This window comes from Equus caballus, chromosome 5, assembly GCF_041296265.1.
Source record: "Equus caballus isolate H_3958 breed thoroughbred chromosome 5, TB-T2T, whole genome shotgun sequence".
Taxonomy (NCBI): Eukaryota; Metazoa; Chordata; class Mammalia; order Perissodactyla; family Equidae; genus Equus; species Equus caballus.
Window position 1 is genome coordinate 83,626,634 of NC_091688.1, and position 16,609 is coordinate 83,643,242.

The 16,609-nt window shown below is 34.9% G+C and overlaps 1 protein-coding gene across 1 annotated transcript in view; it reads left to right on the forward strand.

The window, feature by feature from the left end:
* ZNHIT6 (zinc finger HIT-type containing 6) overlaps nucleotides 1-14,064 on the forward strand; it is a 54,984-nt gene extending 40,920 nt beyond the window's left edge. Inside the window, exons 9-10 of the mRNA XM_023641739.2 lie at nucleotides 9,171-9,295; nucleotides 13,083-14,064. Of these exons, the coding sequence (XP_023497507.1) occupies nucleotides 9,171-9,295; nucleotides 13,083-13,123 (166 nt within the window). The 3' untranslated portion in view covers nucleotides 13,124-14,064. The remainder of the gene's footprint in view (nucleotides 1-9,170; nucleotides 9,296-13,082) is intronic.
* The last annotated feature ends 2,545 nt before the right edge of the window (nucleotides 14,065-16,609 follow it).

A 16,609-nucleotide genomic window follows, 5' to 3' on the forward strand; every position in this document is an offset into this window, starting at 1 on the left:
GCTGTGCTGGTTGTAGTTAATAATTTTGGAACTTTTTTTTGAAAAGCAACCAACAAAAGTATGAACTATTTCTCTTGGATGATTTTATTTCCATGCTGAGAGGATGTTTTTTAAATAAAAAACTAAGGTTACTTTACTTTCTTTGGACCTGTAACATGAAATATTTAAAAATCATTTACAGTAAAGTTAGGAGGTGAGATACTTTTTCCTATGCCCTTTTGAAAAATGGATTTTGCTTATGTAAAGGCCTCAAGTGAGATCCACTTGACCTCTTTTTGGCTTTCACTAATACCCACCACCAACAAGCAAAGACCCTCTTCTACCTTACAGCAGAGCTGACCTCCCACTTCATGTTACTTGCTCAGATTCTGACTTCCTAGACACTCAGCTCTGCTTGCAAGATACCACCTCTCAGCCCTAGCTGATTCTAAGAGCCTGGTCTCTTGCCTGCCTCATCTCATAGTCCTGCCAAATCCCTCCTGGCTTTTCACATAGCCCATACCCCTACTGGCCAATTATTCTCCCTTACCATAAACATCTCCCTGACTGATTATTTAACCTGTATTTCTTCTTTTCTCAGAGTGCTTCTCAGACTTCAGTGCCTATCATAATCATCTAGGATAGTTGTTGAAAATGTAGATTTGCAGCTCACCCTCAGAAGTTCTGGTTTAGTCACTCTTACATAGGACCCAGAAACCTGTGTTTTTTACAATCTCTGCCTCCTAGGAGACCCTGATGTAAGTTATGCCTGGGATCTCACTTTGAGAAACACTGGCCAGGATGGTAAACTCCTGGAGGACATTTTTGGATCTCATACAGTATCTAACATGTTTTCTGTATAATAAGTACTTTATAGATGTTTATTCAGTTGAATTGTTGAAGTTGTATAAAAAAATATGTCATTTGATATTAGGATGAATTTTTTTTGTTTGTTTATGAGGAAGATTCGCCCTGAACCAACATCCGTTGCCAGTCTTCCTCTTTTTTTTTTTTTTTGCTTGAGGAACATTAGCCCTGAGTTAACGTCTGTGCCAGTCTTCCTCTGCTTTTTATGTGGGTTGCCTCCACAGCATGGCTGATGAGTGGAGTAGGTCTGCACCTGGGATCTGAACCCACAAACTGGGTTGCCAAAGTGGAGTGCGTGGAACCTTAATCACTCAACCATGGGGCTGGCCCCTGGGATGAATTTTTTTAATCAAATTTTTACGTCCTTAAAGATAGTAGTCTGTACCCTTGCCTAATTGAATTAGAAATGGAAAATTAAATGGTCTTGCTTCAGGCTTACAGAGAATGATTGAAAAATATACTTTGAAGATATTCTAAACAGGAGATTTATAATATGTATGTTAAAAGTTAGGATTTTTAAAAATGTCCTACTATTGGAAAGCTGAAGATCTTGAAAGTTAAGATTATTTTGATAATAATGGTACACAGTTAAATATCTGTCAGAGAACATTAAAGGAATTCCAGAGTTTCTAAGAACGGCATTAACTACTTTCAGATGCCTTGTCTTATGTGAATAGCCAGAGACCATTTTTGCCTTTTAGTTAGATCACTTGGAAATAACTGTGATGAAGGAAGGGTTAGTGAGTAACAGCAGTGTGCTCTCTAGATGAGCTTACTTAAACTTTCTCTTGTTTTCCTTTTGGAATTTGATTCTGTTAATGAGTACTACAGAGATAAATGGGGAAAAATCACTTAAGTTAAGAATCAGTAATAAACTTGCATGTGGTAGAAGATGCCATCCTCAGTGCTTGCCTATCACATTGAGTTGCATTCCCAATAAAATTTTACTTTAAATGTTTGTAGTATGTTTTTGTTTTGGTCAATTTTATACTAATAATATTAAAATTATTCAATCCAGAAAAATTTTAACATTTAAAGCCCTAAGGTCATAGTAATAAAATTAAATTTTTAGCTTATGTACACATTTTTGTTACAGAGAATTATGAAGGTAATCAGTAAAAGATTTTCAAGCGTAAATGTATTATTTAAGATAAAATTCTTTGGAGAATTAGAATGGAAATACAAATTCCAGGAGAAAAGGAAATCATATAAGATTTCTAACTGTTAAGGAAGAGCTTGTTCATAGGTTTTTTGAAGGGATGATATTGGTATCAAATTGCCATGGTATTTAGATTCTAGTGGATTTACTTAGAGTGATGTAACAGTTTCATTTAAAATCATCAGTATTTCACTACACCATAAATTACGTTCTTTGCATCTATTTAAACTTGTGATCAAAGATTTTAAATGATATTTTAGATGTCTATTTAAAAATGTACAAAGATATCATTGCTTTCTAAAATTATTTTAGGTTATATATAAGCAAAAAGTGTGAGGACCCTGAATAAGTTTTCCCAAACACAAAAAAATGTTTGCTGCAAGAGTGAGTTAAAATCAAAGTTAAATCTAGAGGCCAATAGATGTCTTTCTGGAACATGAGTATTAGTGACAACCTCTTACTGAGTGCCTCCTACTGTTTTTAGGTACTGTGTTAAGCATTTTATATACATTATAATTATGTTATATGTTTTAAATATATTATAATTACATAGAGAGCACTGCCTTCGGCTTTATAACCACTAAATATTGGAACCAAGATCCCAAACCTAGGCCTGCCTCAAAATCCTTGGTGTGTTCTTTGTGAAATAGCACATACTTCTCTGTGCCATAAACTACCATAATGCATGTTTTTAGATTATGTGAAACTCAACCCCGATTCTTTGTTATATCTTTTTAGGATTGTTGATTGTTTTTCAAAGTTAAATCATGATCAGGATGAGTACGTGCTCAAAATGGTATTAACCTTTGGCCACATTTTGGATCTAGACTCTAGAACAAAGGAAGCAAGGAATCATTTGAGGACTAGACATGTTAGAATCAACCTGAGGAATGTCCACACACATAAAGGAAATATGTAGAGCAGAGTACTAAATATTTTTATCATCTTGGAGATGATACATCTGCTGATGGAATGGGTTTCATATGTGATGTTCTGCTTGAAGTAGTTTTATAAGAATTGTAAACTTAGCTCAGGGCAGCTAAAGCTCAGCTAGTGAAGTGTTTACAGGACAGATGCAAACACAACTATTGAAATTTCAGTAGCTGTGAACTTGAGAATTTTAATTTGAGAGGCTGTACTGAAGAGTAGATCCAAAGTGATATGATAGTCAAATTCCTAGCAGATTATAAGCCTACAATTTCCATAGTAATCATCTCATTTCAAATATATACTGTTTTGATTATTGGTTAAGAGAATTATGTGAAATAAAAAATGAGAGTTTTTTCTAAAACCTTGGGAAATATATTTTAACTTTCAACTTGATGTTAATCGACTAAATTTATCCATTCTGGTTATGTTATATAATAATTTGTAACCAACTTTATATACTCTTCAGAGGGAATAATGACTGGATTAATTGAAATTTCCAGGTGATTCAGATATTTCATTTACTTTATATAGTATATTACTACATAATAGACACTAAATAAATATTTGAGGAATTAATTAATGAATAAGTTCCAGGCACTCTGCTTACAACGTTTTCATGTGCATTAATTCTAATGAGGTACATAAGTAACACTACAATATAGAAATCTTAGGCTCTAAGAAAGTGACTTACCCAAAGAAACCAAGTTACAGTTACAAAGCCAGGATTTGGACTTAGGTCTGTTTGTCTACAAAGTTCGTTCTTTGTCTCCTAACTAGTCTTGTCAGAGATCATGAACTTAATTCCTGACAAGTATGTCATTTCCCTACTAGAGGTGCTAAATTACCTTTGGAGTCTAAAATCTTATTACTGATACTGGTTTGGCAAGCTTCACTTTAGAAACATTTTCACCTTTATATTTAAACTTTACAAGCTAACCGATGAATAGATATCCTTTCCATCATTACACCGATGAGGAAAACTGAGTACCCTTGTCCTCACAGCTCAAAAAGACCAGTAATAAGATTGGAACCCAAGCCTCTAGGTTTAAAAGTAGTTGAACTTACCAGTGAGGCTAAGAAAAGACTGAACAAATGGCATCTAGAACAAGTAAAAGCCTTGGAAAGCCCACATTAAAGCATGTTTATAATGTATAATTGATCATTTTATTTCACCACGTCCCATAGCTTTCATATCATGGTTAGACTGGGATTATTTTTCTACCAGTGCAGTTCTGAACTGAGTTTTCTGAATGGAGGCTATGTCTGCACTATGTAACACATGGTTGGTGCCCCATGTCAAGCATGAGTAGTCCTCATTTACGTGGGTACATAGAAGTCCCACGACCAAGTGCAGCAAACCGCTAACTCAATTACTGTATTTTTTCTGAATATGAAAACTAAGAGAGATTAAGAAAAAATTTACTTTGACAAGATCTGTTTCTACTGTGACTTGGACAGTATGAGTTCCAACAATTGTCACACAGGAGTATTATTTGGAAAAATTTTAAATAAAATCTTTTTCTTTTAAACAGAAGAGTTAAAACTCTCTGACCCTGTACTTAGTTTGGTTTTTTGTGTTTTAGTTTGAGTTCACGTATCTTTTTTCCCTCTAATTCTGGGTCTTCATTAACAATCTGGTTTCTTTCTTCCTTCTCATTTGGATTTTGAAAGCCAATTTGTTCATTTAATTCATTCTCTTTCTACTCTTAAAATAAGTTTAGTTCTTTTAAGTTTGTGTTATTTTAAAGGAATTTGATGAGCGTGAATATAAAGTATTTAGTTTATAATTGATACAGGAATCTTATTGAATTCACTTATGCCAGGATGAGCCATACTTTAAAAATGTTTAGCTAACAGGTAACAATAAATTGATTTATATTAAGGTTAATGATTTTAAACAGCCAAAGATTCACCTTTGTACATTTGGAATCACTTAGTTGCACTTTTAACTGAGAAACCTAGATTGAGAAATAAATACAACTATTAAGAATAGAGGATAAGCGCTACTTTTGACAGGTAAATATCAAAACTTATAGAATTTTAGAGTTGGAGGGATATTGGTGATCATACATTCATACAGTGACCTTGTTTTATAGTGGAAAAATTCTGTGGCCTAGGGACTACTATTAGATTGTTAAATTTGGAGAATATTCAAATTTAGTGTCAGTATTTTTTAGGAGGTGGAATGGGAGATTATCCTAAGGAGTATCAGTAATCAGATGGGAAATAAAGTGGTTTGTGATTTTTTTTTTAATTCTCTGTCTCCTTTTGAATTATGAGAGCAAATTAGGATTTCTGTAAAATTCTAATTTGCTAATAATAAAGTGCAGAGAAAGAAGTTCAAGAACTTGGCCTGTTTCTTTGAAAGTTAGTATTGGAGCCAAGATTAAAAGCATACCCTTGACTATCAAGACAACTTTATTTATATAGTGTCAGTCAGCATAGCACCTGTTTAGCCTGCTGAGCCATGCTGCCCTTATAATGCCCCATGAGGCTGCCTGGAGCAGGGTCAACTAGCCAGCCTGTGAGGGTCAGCAAGTGAAATAACAAGAGGAAATGTCTGAGAGGGTCCCTGAGGGTAAAAGACAAATGTTAGTATCTAAATTCTTCCAAACCTATGTAGTTTGTCTTATGGTAACAGAGTTATTCTACTAATGGGAATACCAGAGTTTGTGAAAATTTCAGAAAGATAAAGCTCTCCTTTAGGATTCACTGACTTAAGGGCTTGCAGAGGAGCTAAAGCCTAGACATTTGAGGCAGTGCCGAGCTGGACTCTACAGCTTGCCTCAAGATAACAGAAACAGAAACGTTCAAACTACTTTTAGCCTCATAGAAGTAAATGTGATATAAAATAATGGTTTGAAGGTTATGCTGAAAGTTGTAAGGCTACATTTAAAATGCAAAATGCATAAAAAGGCAGATATGTGTTTCAGTGCTTATGTAATCAGTGCCCTTCTTTGTTACTAAAGAAGTTCAATGACTTTGTGCTGAACTAAAGTTTCCGTGAGGATGTGTTATTTTAGGTAAATGCAAATGTAAAACTCTGTCCATGGCTTAAGGAAATGAGCTAACAGTTTCTATGTTTTGTCATTTAGTCCTCACCATAACTCTCTGAAATGATACTGTCGTTATCTCCATTTAAGCCTGGAAACTAGGGATTAGAGACGTTGAGTAACTTGTCCAGAATCACAGATCCGTGAGTGATGGAGCTAGTACTTTTAACTCAGAGGGTTAGACTCCAAACCCAAGCAACCACTGAAAGTTACTGCTTCAATTAACTGAATGCCAAGTCCGCACAGTGTTACCCCGTGTGTGTTTGATAGCCTTTCTTTATAAACGGTTTACATAATTTACTTTCTAATCACTGACAGATATTAATGATAGACTAATAGTAACCATCAGTTAGAAAAATCAAAGAAATACAGAATTTCAGCTAAAAGATTATCTAGTGAAGTCCGACCTCTTAATTAACAGACTAGAAAGTTTAGGCCTAGAAGCTTACTGGCACTAATAGCAATAAGGCCATGATTAGAAGTTTGCAACATTTTAGAGTAAGCTCTCAATAAAATTCAGTGATTCTAATCAAAACTACATAACATACCAGATTTTCACTGCATTTGAATAAAGTATTTTTTAAATAATTCATTATAAATGCTTATAAATCTTTGCATCCTGAGTCCTTTGTGCAGTGCCTGCTTGGCACATAAAATAGGAACCAAAGTTTTTTTAATTAAACAAGTGTCATCATTATAGTTTTAAGATTGAAATAATGTATAACTTATTACATGATAATTTTTACATGTCTCTAAATATACATGCCTCTTCTAGGAACATATTTTGAAGTGTATCAGCAATAATATTAGGCTCTGGTTACCATATGGCTTTTGAAGAATTTTTTTTAATTGTTTCAGCTTTGGAAATCTAGAGAAGCCTGACGAAGATTTAATATTATAAAAAGAAATAAAATGCCTAAAACGTTAAGTATACACTGAAAATTATTTAACAAAAACTGAAATAAGTAGAAAACATTCCCTTATTTGGGAAATGGCTCCTAATAGAAGCCTATGATTCAATTAAAATGCACCAAAAATAAGTTACGGCAAATGTTTCTAGGATGCTACTTGAAAAGTTCCTATTTGAGAATTCATTTTGTTTTCTCCTAAGAAAAATTTAGTTAGATCCCATTTTATTTTATTTTATTTATTTTTATTTTATTTGTTTTATTTTATTTTATTATGCTTTTTGGTGAGGAAGATTGGCCCTGAGCTAACATCTGTTGCCAATCTTCCTCTTTTTTCCCCCTCCCCTAACCCCCAGTACATAGTTGTACATCCTAGTTGTAGGTCATTCTAGTTCTACGTTGGATGCCACCACAGCATGGCTTGATGAGCAGTATGTAGGTCTGCGCCCAGGATCTGAACCGGTGACTCCTGGGCCACAGAAACAGAGTGTGCAAACGTAACCACTTGGCCACAGAGCCGGCCCCATGTATCCCATTTTATATTTTACTTTATAAGTTATTCTTGTAGTTTAATATCTAATTCAATTTCATTTTTCTGTTTTATATAATTACTGCTAACTTTTTAAAAAATACTACTCATTTCAAAGGGAAATAATGTTTAAAAGATGTGACGCATTTAATCCTTGGATGCTGGAACCACTTTTAAAGTATTGTAAGCACATCTGTATTATATTACACAAGGAAAAGAATTATGCCTTCTATAGCCTCTGGGCACTAGCATGGCTGGTTTAGGAAAACTGAGTATTTTGCATTTCAAGTTTCTTTTCAACATAAAAATAGATTCTAAAGATGAAAAATTTAATTCTAGGGGTAGGACAAACATAAGTAAAGTTTTGGTTTTACATTTGTTCTCTCACTTGTCACCTACTTCTTAAAAATAAATCAGTTTTTATAGCAGGCTTGGCTTTGCATTTTGTTAAGCACTTCTGTTTTCCCTCATTTGAAAACTGTTGCACAGGACAAACTTAGAACATAGAGAAATCACTACACCAGGAGTTCTTAATAGGCGTACTACATGTCTCAGTCAGCTGCAAGTTATGGTGCAAATAATTTGTTAGTAACTAAGAAATACCAAGGGTTGTGAATGATTTACTCTCAAAACAAAATTACAGCAGATTCAAATGTATCACGATGATAACCTCAGTCTTGATCATTTATATTCCAGTGTGCTTTCTTGAGTGGGAAGGAAAAGGATGGAGTTACAGCTGTTAGGCTGGGAATCTCTTGGGATGTCTGTTTTGCATGTGAACATCATCTGTCATTGGTGGAGATGGAGAAAAAAAGTTGAACTTCTGCAGTACACTGGTGAACATGTTCTCGACTTTTTCCTCTTTGACATGATGTGATATTCACATGCCAACACATTCCCATATGCAACTCCTAGTGAGCTAGCTCAAATTCCACCTCTTTGTCTCCTACCCAAGAAAGCAAGCAAGGGAGAATGTTAGAGGAATGTATCTTTAGTCAACTCGAATTTTTTTTTTAGTAATGACTTGAGAATTTCATACCTTAAGGAATATTAAGCATCTAATTACCTGTGACACATTTGACAGCTATGTCCTGATACCATGACTGATAAACTCCATATTTCTTAAATTTTGTGCTTTTGCCTCATTCAGAAATCCAAACCTGGTTTTTTAAAATTTCAAAATAAAGGAAGGCCAAATTTAATTGTATGGCAATATACATTCTGGAAACTATTTATAATTAGAATTAACTTTTTATAAAAGTATTTTGTAGCCAATTATTTAACCACCATTTGTTACTAGAAATTATTTATCATGGAATGGTTGTTTGTTTTTCTTTTAAGGCTGAAACTAAATATATTTGAGGAATTTGAATTTTTAACTGGTCATTGTTTTATCCAAGAAAAATTCATGACACATTAAACATAGATATTATATAAAAGTTATTCTTTATTCTTCACTTGATGTGAAAACGAATGACTTGTTCTAGAACTTTCCTAATATCAAATTATTTGATATAATATTATTGATGATTGATCTGATACTAGCTTAGAACCTCTATAATAATAGCTCTTTTACCTGGTTTTCTTAGAGGTATTAAACTTAGTATATTATAGGGAAGTAACTACTGAATTAATGTCATCACCATTTAAAATTTTTTAATGCAAGGGACTCTGATACATTTTATTTATCACTAATTTTGAATATTAAGAGTGTTTTTATTTTTGTTTTACTTTTTTATTATAAGCTATTATGAACTGGATCCTTACAAAAGCCTCCTTGACAATTTGAGGAACAAAGTGATCATTGAGTACCCAACATTACATGTGGTATTAAAAGAATCCAGTAAAGACATGAAAATTCTTCACCAAGGTAAGTATATATTTGTTCCTGTAACACTTAGAATAACTGTAGTGAAACTGAAGCAATTACATGACTGTCTTTATTTCTTGATAGGTGTTTTCCCACTGTATTTGCACACTTAACTGAATTTACTCTATAGCTACACTTAATACTTATGAAGAACCAAATGAATTAGCTGCTGCTTCTGTCCTTTTTGAGAGCATGTAAGCTTATAATATCAATTTGAAATGAATGAATCAGTTTGAATGTCTGGCTATAAAAGGACATTCTTTGCCTTATTGGAGTTCTCTGTATTTTTGTCTTTTGTTAAGCTAATAGTCTTTAAGTAACAGTCTGTTCTTGATCAGATAAATTTACTCCCTTGTTAAAACTCTTTCTTTAAAGATTCCTAAAATGAGGGATTACAAAACATTTTTAGTATCCTACCTTATAGAAAAGGATAATGTTGCAAAGACCATTCTGTTTAAAATTTGAACTGCATTTAGAATAAGCTAGTGCCATTGCCGTGACCCTTTATCTCATTTTTTTTAAACCCACTGCTTTTATTTTCTTTAATTTTGTTTCCTTGGCTATATTGCTTGGCGCTTTTGTGATTCGTTAAAAGTGGATACTTTTCCCTCTTTGGTGAGTAATGGAATTTGGAAGGAAGTAATAGAACTGGAAATGGTATATGTAAAAGTTTAGTATATAAAATGACATTCATATTTGCAACTACTGATAAAAGTAAGCTAATTGTTTTTCTAAATGCAGATTCTAAAAGATGAATACAATTCAGAAATTACTTTTAAAAAAGGAGAGAGGTTACTCATCTGAACTCAAAACCATTAGATATCACTTTCAGCAAAGAATTACAGATACAGGCCAAGTTTCATTGGAACAAACTCCAGAGAACCGTAGAATCCGTGGATTGAATTGAACTCTTTTTTTTTTTTTTTTAACTAATATCATTTGAAATATGTGGTTTAGGTTTTATTACACCAGCATTATAGACTCTAACAGGCAGTAACTTTTCTTTCTCTGTACATGTGTATAATAGCTTTTTTTCTTGGCAAAAGTTAAAGGAGAAATGTTTTTTTCAAAGTGGCCAAAATTTTGTCAGTGCCACAATTTGAAACTAGATTTTTAATTAGCAAACAGGAAATTTCTAATAATCAATTATGGACCTCTAAATCTTTAATTCTTGACTTTATATTTTTCACAATTTGAGAATATCCGATTTTATTTTATCAAATTTAGTTAGAAATTTTGGTTTTAAATGAGCAGTTTCACTCTGTGTAAAGCCTTCCTTTTTCCTGAATATAGTTTGTATTGCTCTCTCTCTAAATGTTGGTTTCAGGGAAAGTTGTTTAGCAATGTGGGTTACTAGCCAGGGCAAACATCGTCTGTGTCAATAAACACAGCACACACAGCTCCTCTTTCACCTTGTTTAGGAATGCACATTGAAGTAAGCTTCCTGTACCTAAGCAAAAAGAAAAGGCCGCTTTTGTAGTGTAGTTGGAACCTTATTAAGTAAAGTTGGCTATTTTTTGGTGGTTATATGATGTTTGACTTATTTACAGGAGGCACAAGATACTAGTGCTTTCAGTGTAGAGGGTCATGGAGAGGTGCTGTAGCAAAGAACTGAGGAGCATCTGACAGGGTTTTAAGGACCATGCAGTGTTGTCACGTCATAGATACACACACTCTAAAAATAATGCCAGCTCTTTCTGTCCATGCATTTCTTTGTGTAAGCACTTCGAGGTGTCTGTTTCTTTGTACATTCTCATATTGGATTGAGAATTGGATGTTCTGCGGGGTGGTCCCTTACTGCGGGAGGAGGGTTATATAAGAACAGGGCATTTTCTTTGGAAAGCCTTGAAATTCTTTCCCTCTCCAGAGGCAAAAAAGTTGGATTTTCATCTTGAGTTCATAGCACAAGGTGTCTCTCTTCTCGTTTGGGGAAAATGTGTTTCTGGGCAGAGATTCAGTCATTTCCACACTTGATGGTTGTTACAATGTTTGTTATGATTGTAGATTGCCATAATTTATTTTTTCAAAAGTCTGCCTATATTGATGGGCAGTAGGTACGTTCTGTTTGCTTTTTGCTTTTTAAGGAATGAAAATGGTTGACTGTAAAAGGTTACGCAGTTAAGGTGGCCCACTAGATTGGAGATGTAGAGTGCAGATCACCCATCTTGTATAAGTCCAGTGAGAAGTGCTGAAAATGGTGTCAACTTGCTTCACAGGCCCTTGTTTGCCAAAGTTAGCTGGTAAATTTAAATACCTTGGTAAAAACACTCTGCATTTCAATCTAAGGAATAAAGAATGGAACTCTATGAAAAGAAGAAAACTGGGCAACTTCAGTAAGCAAAGAAAGGGAAAAGTTTTCCCCAAACCGCAATGCCAAATAGTACAAAGCCCTATTAATTTAAAAATATCAGCAAAACATATTTCTCTGTTGTTCTAAGATAACTCAAAATTAGAAAATGCCTCTGCCTTTTGAGAAGGAATCCAACTCAAAATTGATTACTTGAATTAGTGAAAATACCTGGCATAGCAGCTTCTCATACATCAGTCTCTTGTTGGGCCTCTTTCATCCATTCTCCCTCCCTCTCTACTCCCCTCATTCCTCCTCACCCCTCTTTTTCTTCCTTCCTCCTTCAGTGTGTGTGTGAAGTAGGAGGGTGAGGGATGGGGAGGATCTCAGACACAAGAACACACGTGTGAACTTTATAGTGCAATAGGTGCTGTCACAGATTTTGCATAAAGTACAGAGAAAGCCAGAGGAGAAGACAACTAATTTGTGATACCTTGGAGACACTTGAAGGACACTGCTAGAGTTTATAAAATTCCACAGAAATCTGGATGGAACCTCTGTCAATGCCTTACTCATAAAAAGGATTCAGTTTGATTGATGGTACAATCTTAAATCTAGGTACCATCAGCAAGATCCAAGTTTATGGTTCTAGCATCAGCTCTAATTAGCTGTGGGCCCTTGAGCATTCACTCTGCCTCTCTGAGTTTTATTTTCCTTATCTACACAATAGAGATAAATGGCTATAAGCCTCAAGCAATAATAATCTGTAAAACCTTAGTTTTCATGGTGTTTTTGTATATTATTACTTTTAGTGTCACTGTACAAGGAAGTAAATAGATTAGTTACTTTTTCTGTTTTAATGATTAAAAAAAAAAACTAAACGATAGAGTGACCTGCATTTATATTGATTCAGCAAACATACTACGCTGCGGGGGATAGACATAGAGAGGAAAGGTCTAGTCTCTATCCTCAAGTTTAGTGAGTGAATCATAGTCTTGCTTTAGTCAAGACAGCTCCTTTAAAGGAGCTCCATTTCTGCTCTGAGTCTTCTTTCCTCTGAAAGGAAGGAGATGGCGATTAGCTGGTCTTCTGTCAGCCCACATTCACTCAACATATACTGACCCTCAATTTTAAATTTAAAAAAAATCGTGGAAAAATTTATTCCAACCACACTTGGCCAGCCTATGTGATAATAGTGATCTATTCAATGGTATGAGAATGGGATCATAACCACACTGTGAAGTGACCATTCCCAAGTCTTCCACAGAGTCAGGAAGGATGTTACCTCACAAAATATAATTGCCACTTTCAGACATCATTTCTCTATTTATTGTGGCCAGAATTGTATATCCCAGCTGCCTGGGACATGACATGGTTTGTCTCTCCCCATGAGCAGTGCTGTTGGTATGCATCAGAAGGGAGGAGAGAGGAGGGAAAAACAGAACAGGCTAAACAGAAACAGTGTAAACACTTGACTGTATGTTTGCTTATGTTTTTCAGTGAAAAGTGAATCTACCAAGAACACTGGCAGTGAAAATTGAGCACTTCTGGAGGAAGAAGGTGAAAATTCGCAGACAAATGCTGAGAACTGTACATTGACTAGATGTTGGGTGATTGGGGTATTGTCAGTGGGTGGTTGGCATTTTTTGTTTCTCTGAAAAGTAATTAAACAATCTAAAATTTTTTTGAGAAAGGTGTTGAATTGACTTGTAAGGCCCTTATTCCTATTAACAGCCCCTTTTTTGCAGCTGATCGGCATAGTGCTTATTTTAATTAGGCCCTGGCTTTTAATGTGCTTTAATTCTATAGGCTGAAAACTTAGTTTGATGTAAGACCAAACCCAGGGATCACCTGTGTTAGCCACCAAGTTGGCATTCTCTTTAAACATAAAGGCCATGCGATACACCATCTAGCCACAGGAGAACTGATCCATCAGTTGCCCATTCTTGCCTTTGGGATTATATGTAACCTATCCTCTTGGGATGACTGAATGGGTCTTTTGTACTTGGGTAGCATCCAGTACGGTATCGTGTAAAGGCTGAATAAATACTGTTAACTATTATTTCTTATATTCAGTTCAGAAGATCAGCACCTCCACATTACTGTTTGAACCATCAGTGCTCATGAATTTGGCTCTACTTATTCACACAGTGAGCTGGGTCTTGTAATGAAGTCTGTGCCTTTCATCCCAGTCCCACTCCACTCTTGTCGTTACCACACAGGGATGTTGTGATGAGCAGTTTTATGCTGTGTTTTGAAACATCTAGCAGTAGCTTAAAAAAAAAACACTTGGAACTCTGCAAAGTGTTATTGGAATGTATATGTGTATTTATGTATTTACATGGCTTAATTTATACCTTATGGCAGCTCTGTATACATTATGATCTCACATATTGAAATTAAAAGTTTCCTAGCTTTAATGGAATTTATACAGTTGTGAAATTGCAATAACTATAAAAGAATAAAAGATTATTACATCTGTGTTGCATGTGTGTACTTAATGGTTAAGAAAACAATGATAAAATTAGACATTAGTGAAATTCATTTTTAGTTTACAAAATAAGTTTTAGACCAAAAGGAAACCAGAGGCATTAATTAAAGAGACTTGGAAAGATTAGAAATATGAAAGAATAATGAGAAGATGAGCATCGGAGAAACTTGTAGCAAACGAATATATATAACTTGGTATAGAAATTGGAGAAAAGAATCCAAAGACGATAATGCCGCAAAGACCCTTAGTGTAAAAGTAATAGTGGAAATATGACTCATAGAAAATAAGGCCCTGCAATTTGAGAAATACATATACTTCCTAAAGCAACTTCAGTAATCTCCCTCATACAGTAATAAATTTGTGTAGAATTATGTTGTTCGTGATATTACTGGAGAGACAACTAAATGGGATTTCAAGGGATTCATATTTAATCTAAAAGTAAAATTTGTCTTCTTGAAATAGGCAAGGAAAAGGATGAATTGAATCAAATGCGTCATAGAATTGTTATTGAGAAAAGTGGAGTTAAGTACACAAAAAGAGCATGTGATCTGAGTATCAGAGTGGAGAGGAATTTCCTGACAGTGAAATCTGTTATGACGTAGTCTCATTTCCAAGAAAAGTGGTGAGTTCCATCCCTTCTAAAATTTAAATTGAAAACTGGACAGAAACGAAAGGATTTATCCTGTACTTTCTGCCCAGGAGGGGAAAAAAAATATCTACATGATCTAATGCATCTTTCCCATCACTATTTTCTAGGATTCTATTAGACTTTTCAATTATAGACTATTCCTTAGGAAAGAATTTAACTAACAGAGTTCCCATAAATATAACTATCAGCTCATTTGATTAATATGTACATTTATTCCTACAGGATTTACAATAAACATATGTTTTAATGAATAGCCATGTCAACTGCTTAGAGGGGGTGAAATTGGAATAATGCATTGAGAGCCTTAGAAGTTTGTAGTATTAAGACCCAATTTCTTTTTTAGAAGCCCTTTCCATTTTGGATTCTTGACAAATTCTGATGAATAAGCACACTCCCTGCCCCATGTTAAATTCAACATCCTGCATTTTGTTCATGAATCACAATTTAAAAGGAGAAAAACTCCACCTGGCTTTCTTTGTTTTTTAAACAATGATTTCAAAGGGAAAGTAGGCCTTTCATAATTGCTAATTATTACATACAGCATTAATAGCCATAAATTACAGTAAACAAAGCTTGCACCTGTTCATATTATAAATATGAATTAAAGAGAGTTACTATAAAATAGATATTTAAGATTTCAAAGTATAGTTGAGCCAATTTGTTTCCCTGTAGCAAGTAGTGGGATTCAGGTTTTATGATGTGTAGTAAAATGTTACACACATAACTATAATGCCAGTGATTTCCTTTATACATTTTGTTTAATTTGGTTGACATATACAGTGTGTTGTACCTGATTTCATATTAGTCATTAAATTTTAAGGAAACATACTTACTCTGCTTTTATTTAATCACACGCTACTGCATTAAATGTGTTAAGTTTATTTTCAGGTAGCTATTGTACACTTTTGATTATTAACCAATCATCCTTCAGCTGCAAGTGCCAGAACCTCAACTCAAACTAGTGTCAGCATGAAGGGCAATTTACCGGCTTATATACAGGGAAGTCCAGCCATTGACTGGGTCCAAACACCCAAAGAAACCATCTTCCCATCTCCCATACTTGGCTCTTATGTTTTTTTCTTGCACTGTTTTTCTCTTCCTGACAGACATTCTCTTTGGGGAGACTCTTTGGGGTGGGAGGCAGTGAGGTGAGGATGGTGGATAACACCCGTTGACAGTTTCAGCTACATCATCGTGACCAAAGCATGGCAGCAAGTTATGTAAAATTGAGGGGAAAAGCTTTGATTTTGCCCAGATTGGGTCACATTCCATCCCTGAGCTGATCAAGAGAGGAGTTCCCCCAAAGAAAGGGGAAAGTATCAGAAAAAGGAAGGGTGTAGGGAACAGGAGAGAGAAGGTGGTTACTGAGAATACAAAGGTAACAGATGTCCACGGCACCCTATTTAAAATTGAGTAGCAAGAGGTTTCTGATTTGAAATAAAATAAGGAGTAAAATTCAAAATTAACCTGCAAACCCTCACTGGCTTTAACAAGAGATTTTAATTCCTACTTGATGCCGTTGCTGCTTTGAGTTGCCATTGTAGGCTTTTTGTAATGTTTGACATTATGTTGTTACTGGTTTGATTTGATGCAGATAGCAGCAGTCTGTTTCCATCAGGGATTTGGAAACTTCCAGTTTCATCAACAGTTGAGAAATATGATTTTGAAATGAGAGTCATAACTGGAGGGAAATGCTTCAAAAAATGAAGACCACTTGGGGCTGGCCCCGTGGTCGAGTGGTTAAGTTCGCGCGCTCCGCTGCAGGCGGCCCAGTGTTTCGTTGGTTCGAATCCTGGGCGCGGACATGGCACTGCTTGTCAGACCACGCTGAGGCAGCGTCCCACATGCCACAACTAGAAGAACCCACAACGAAGAATACACAACTAT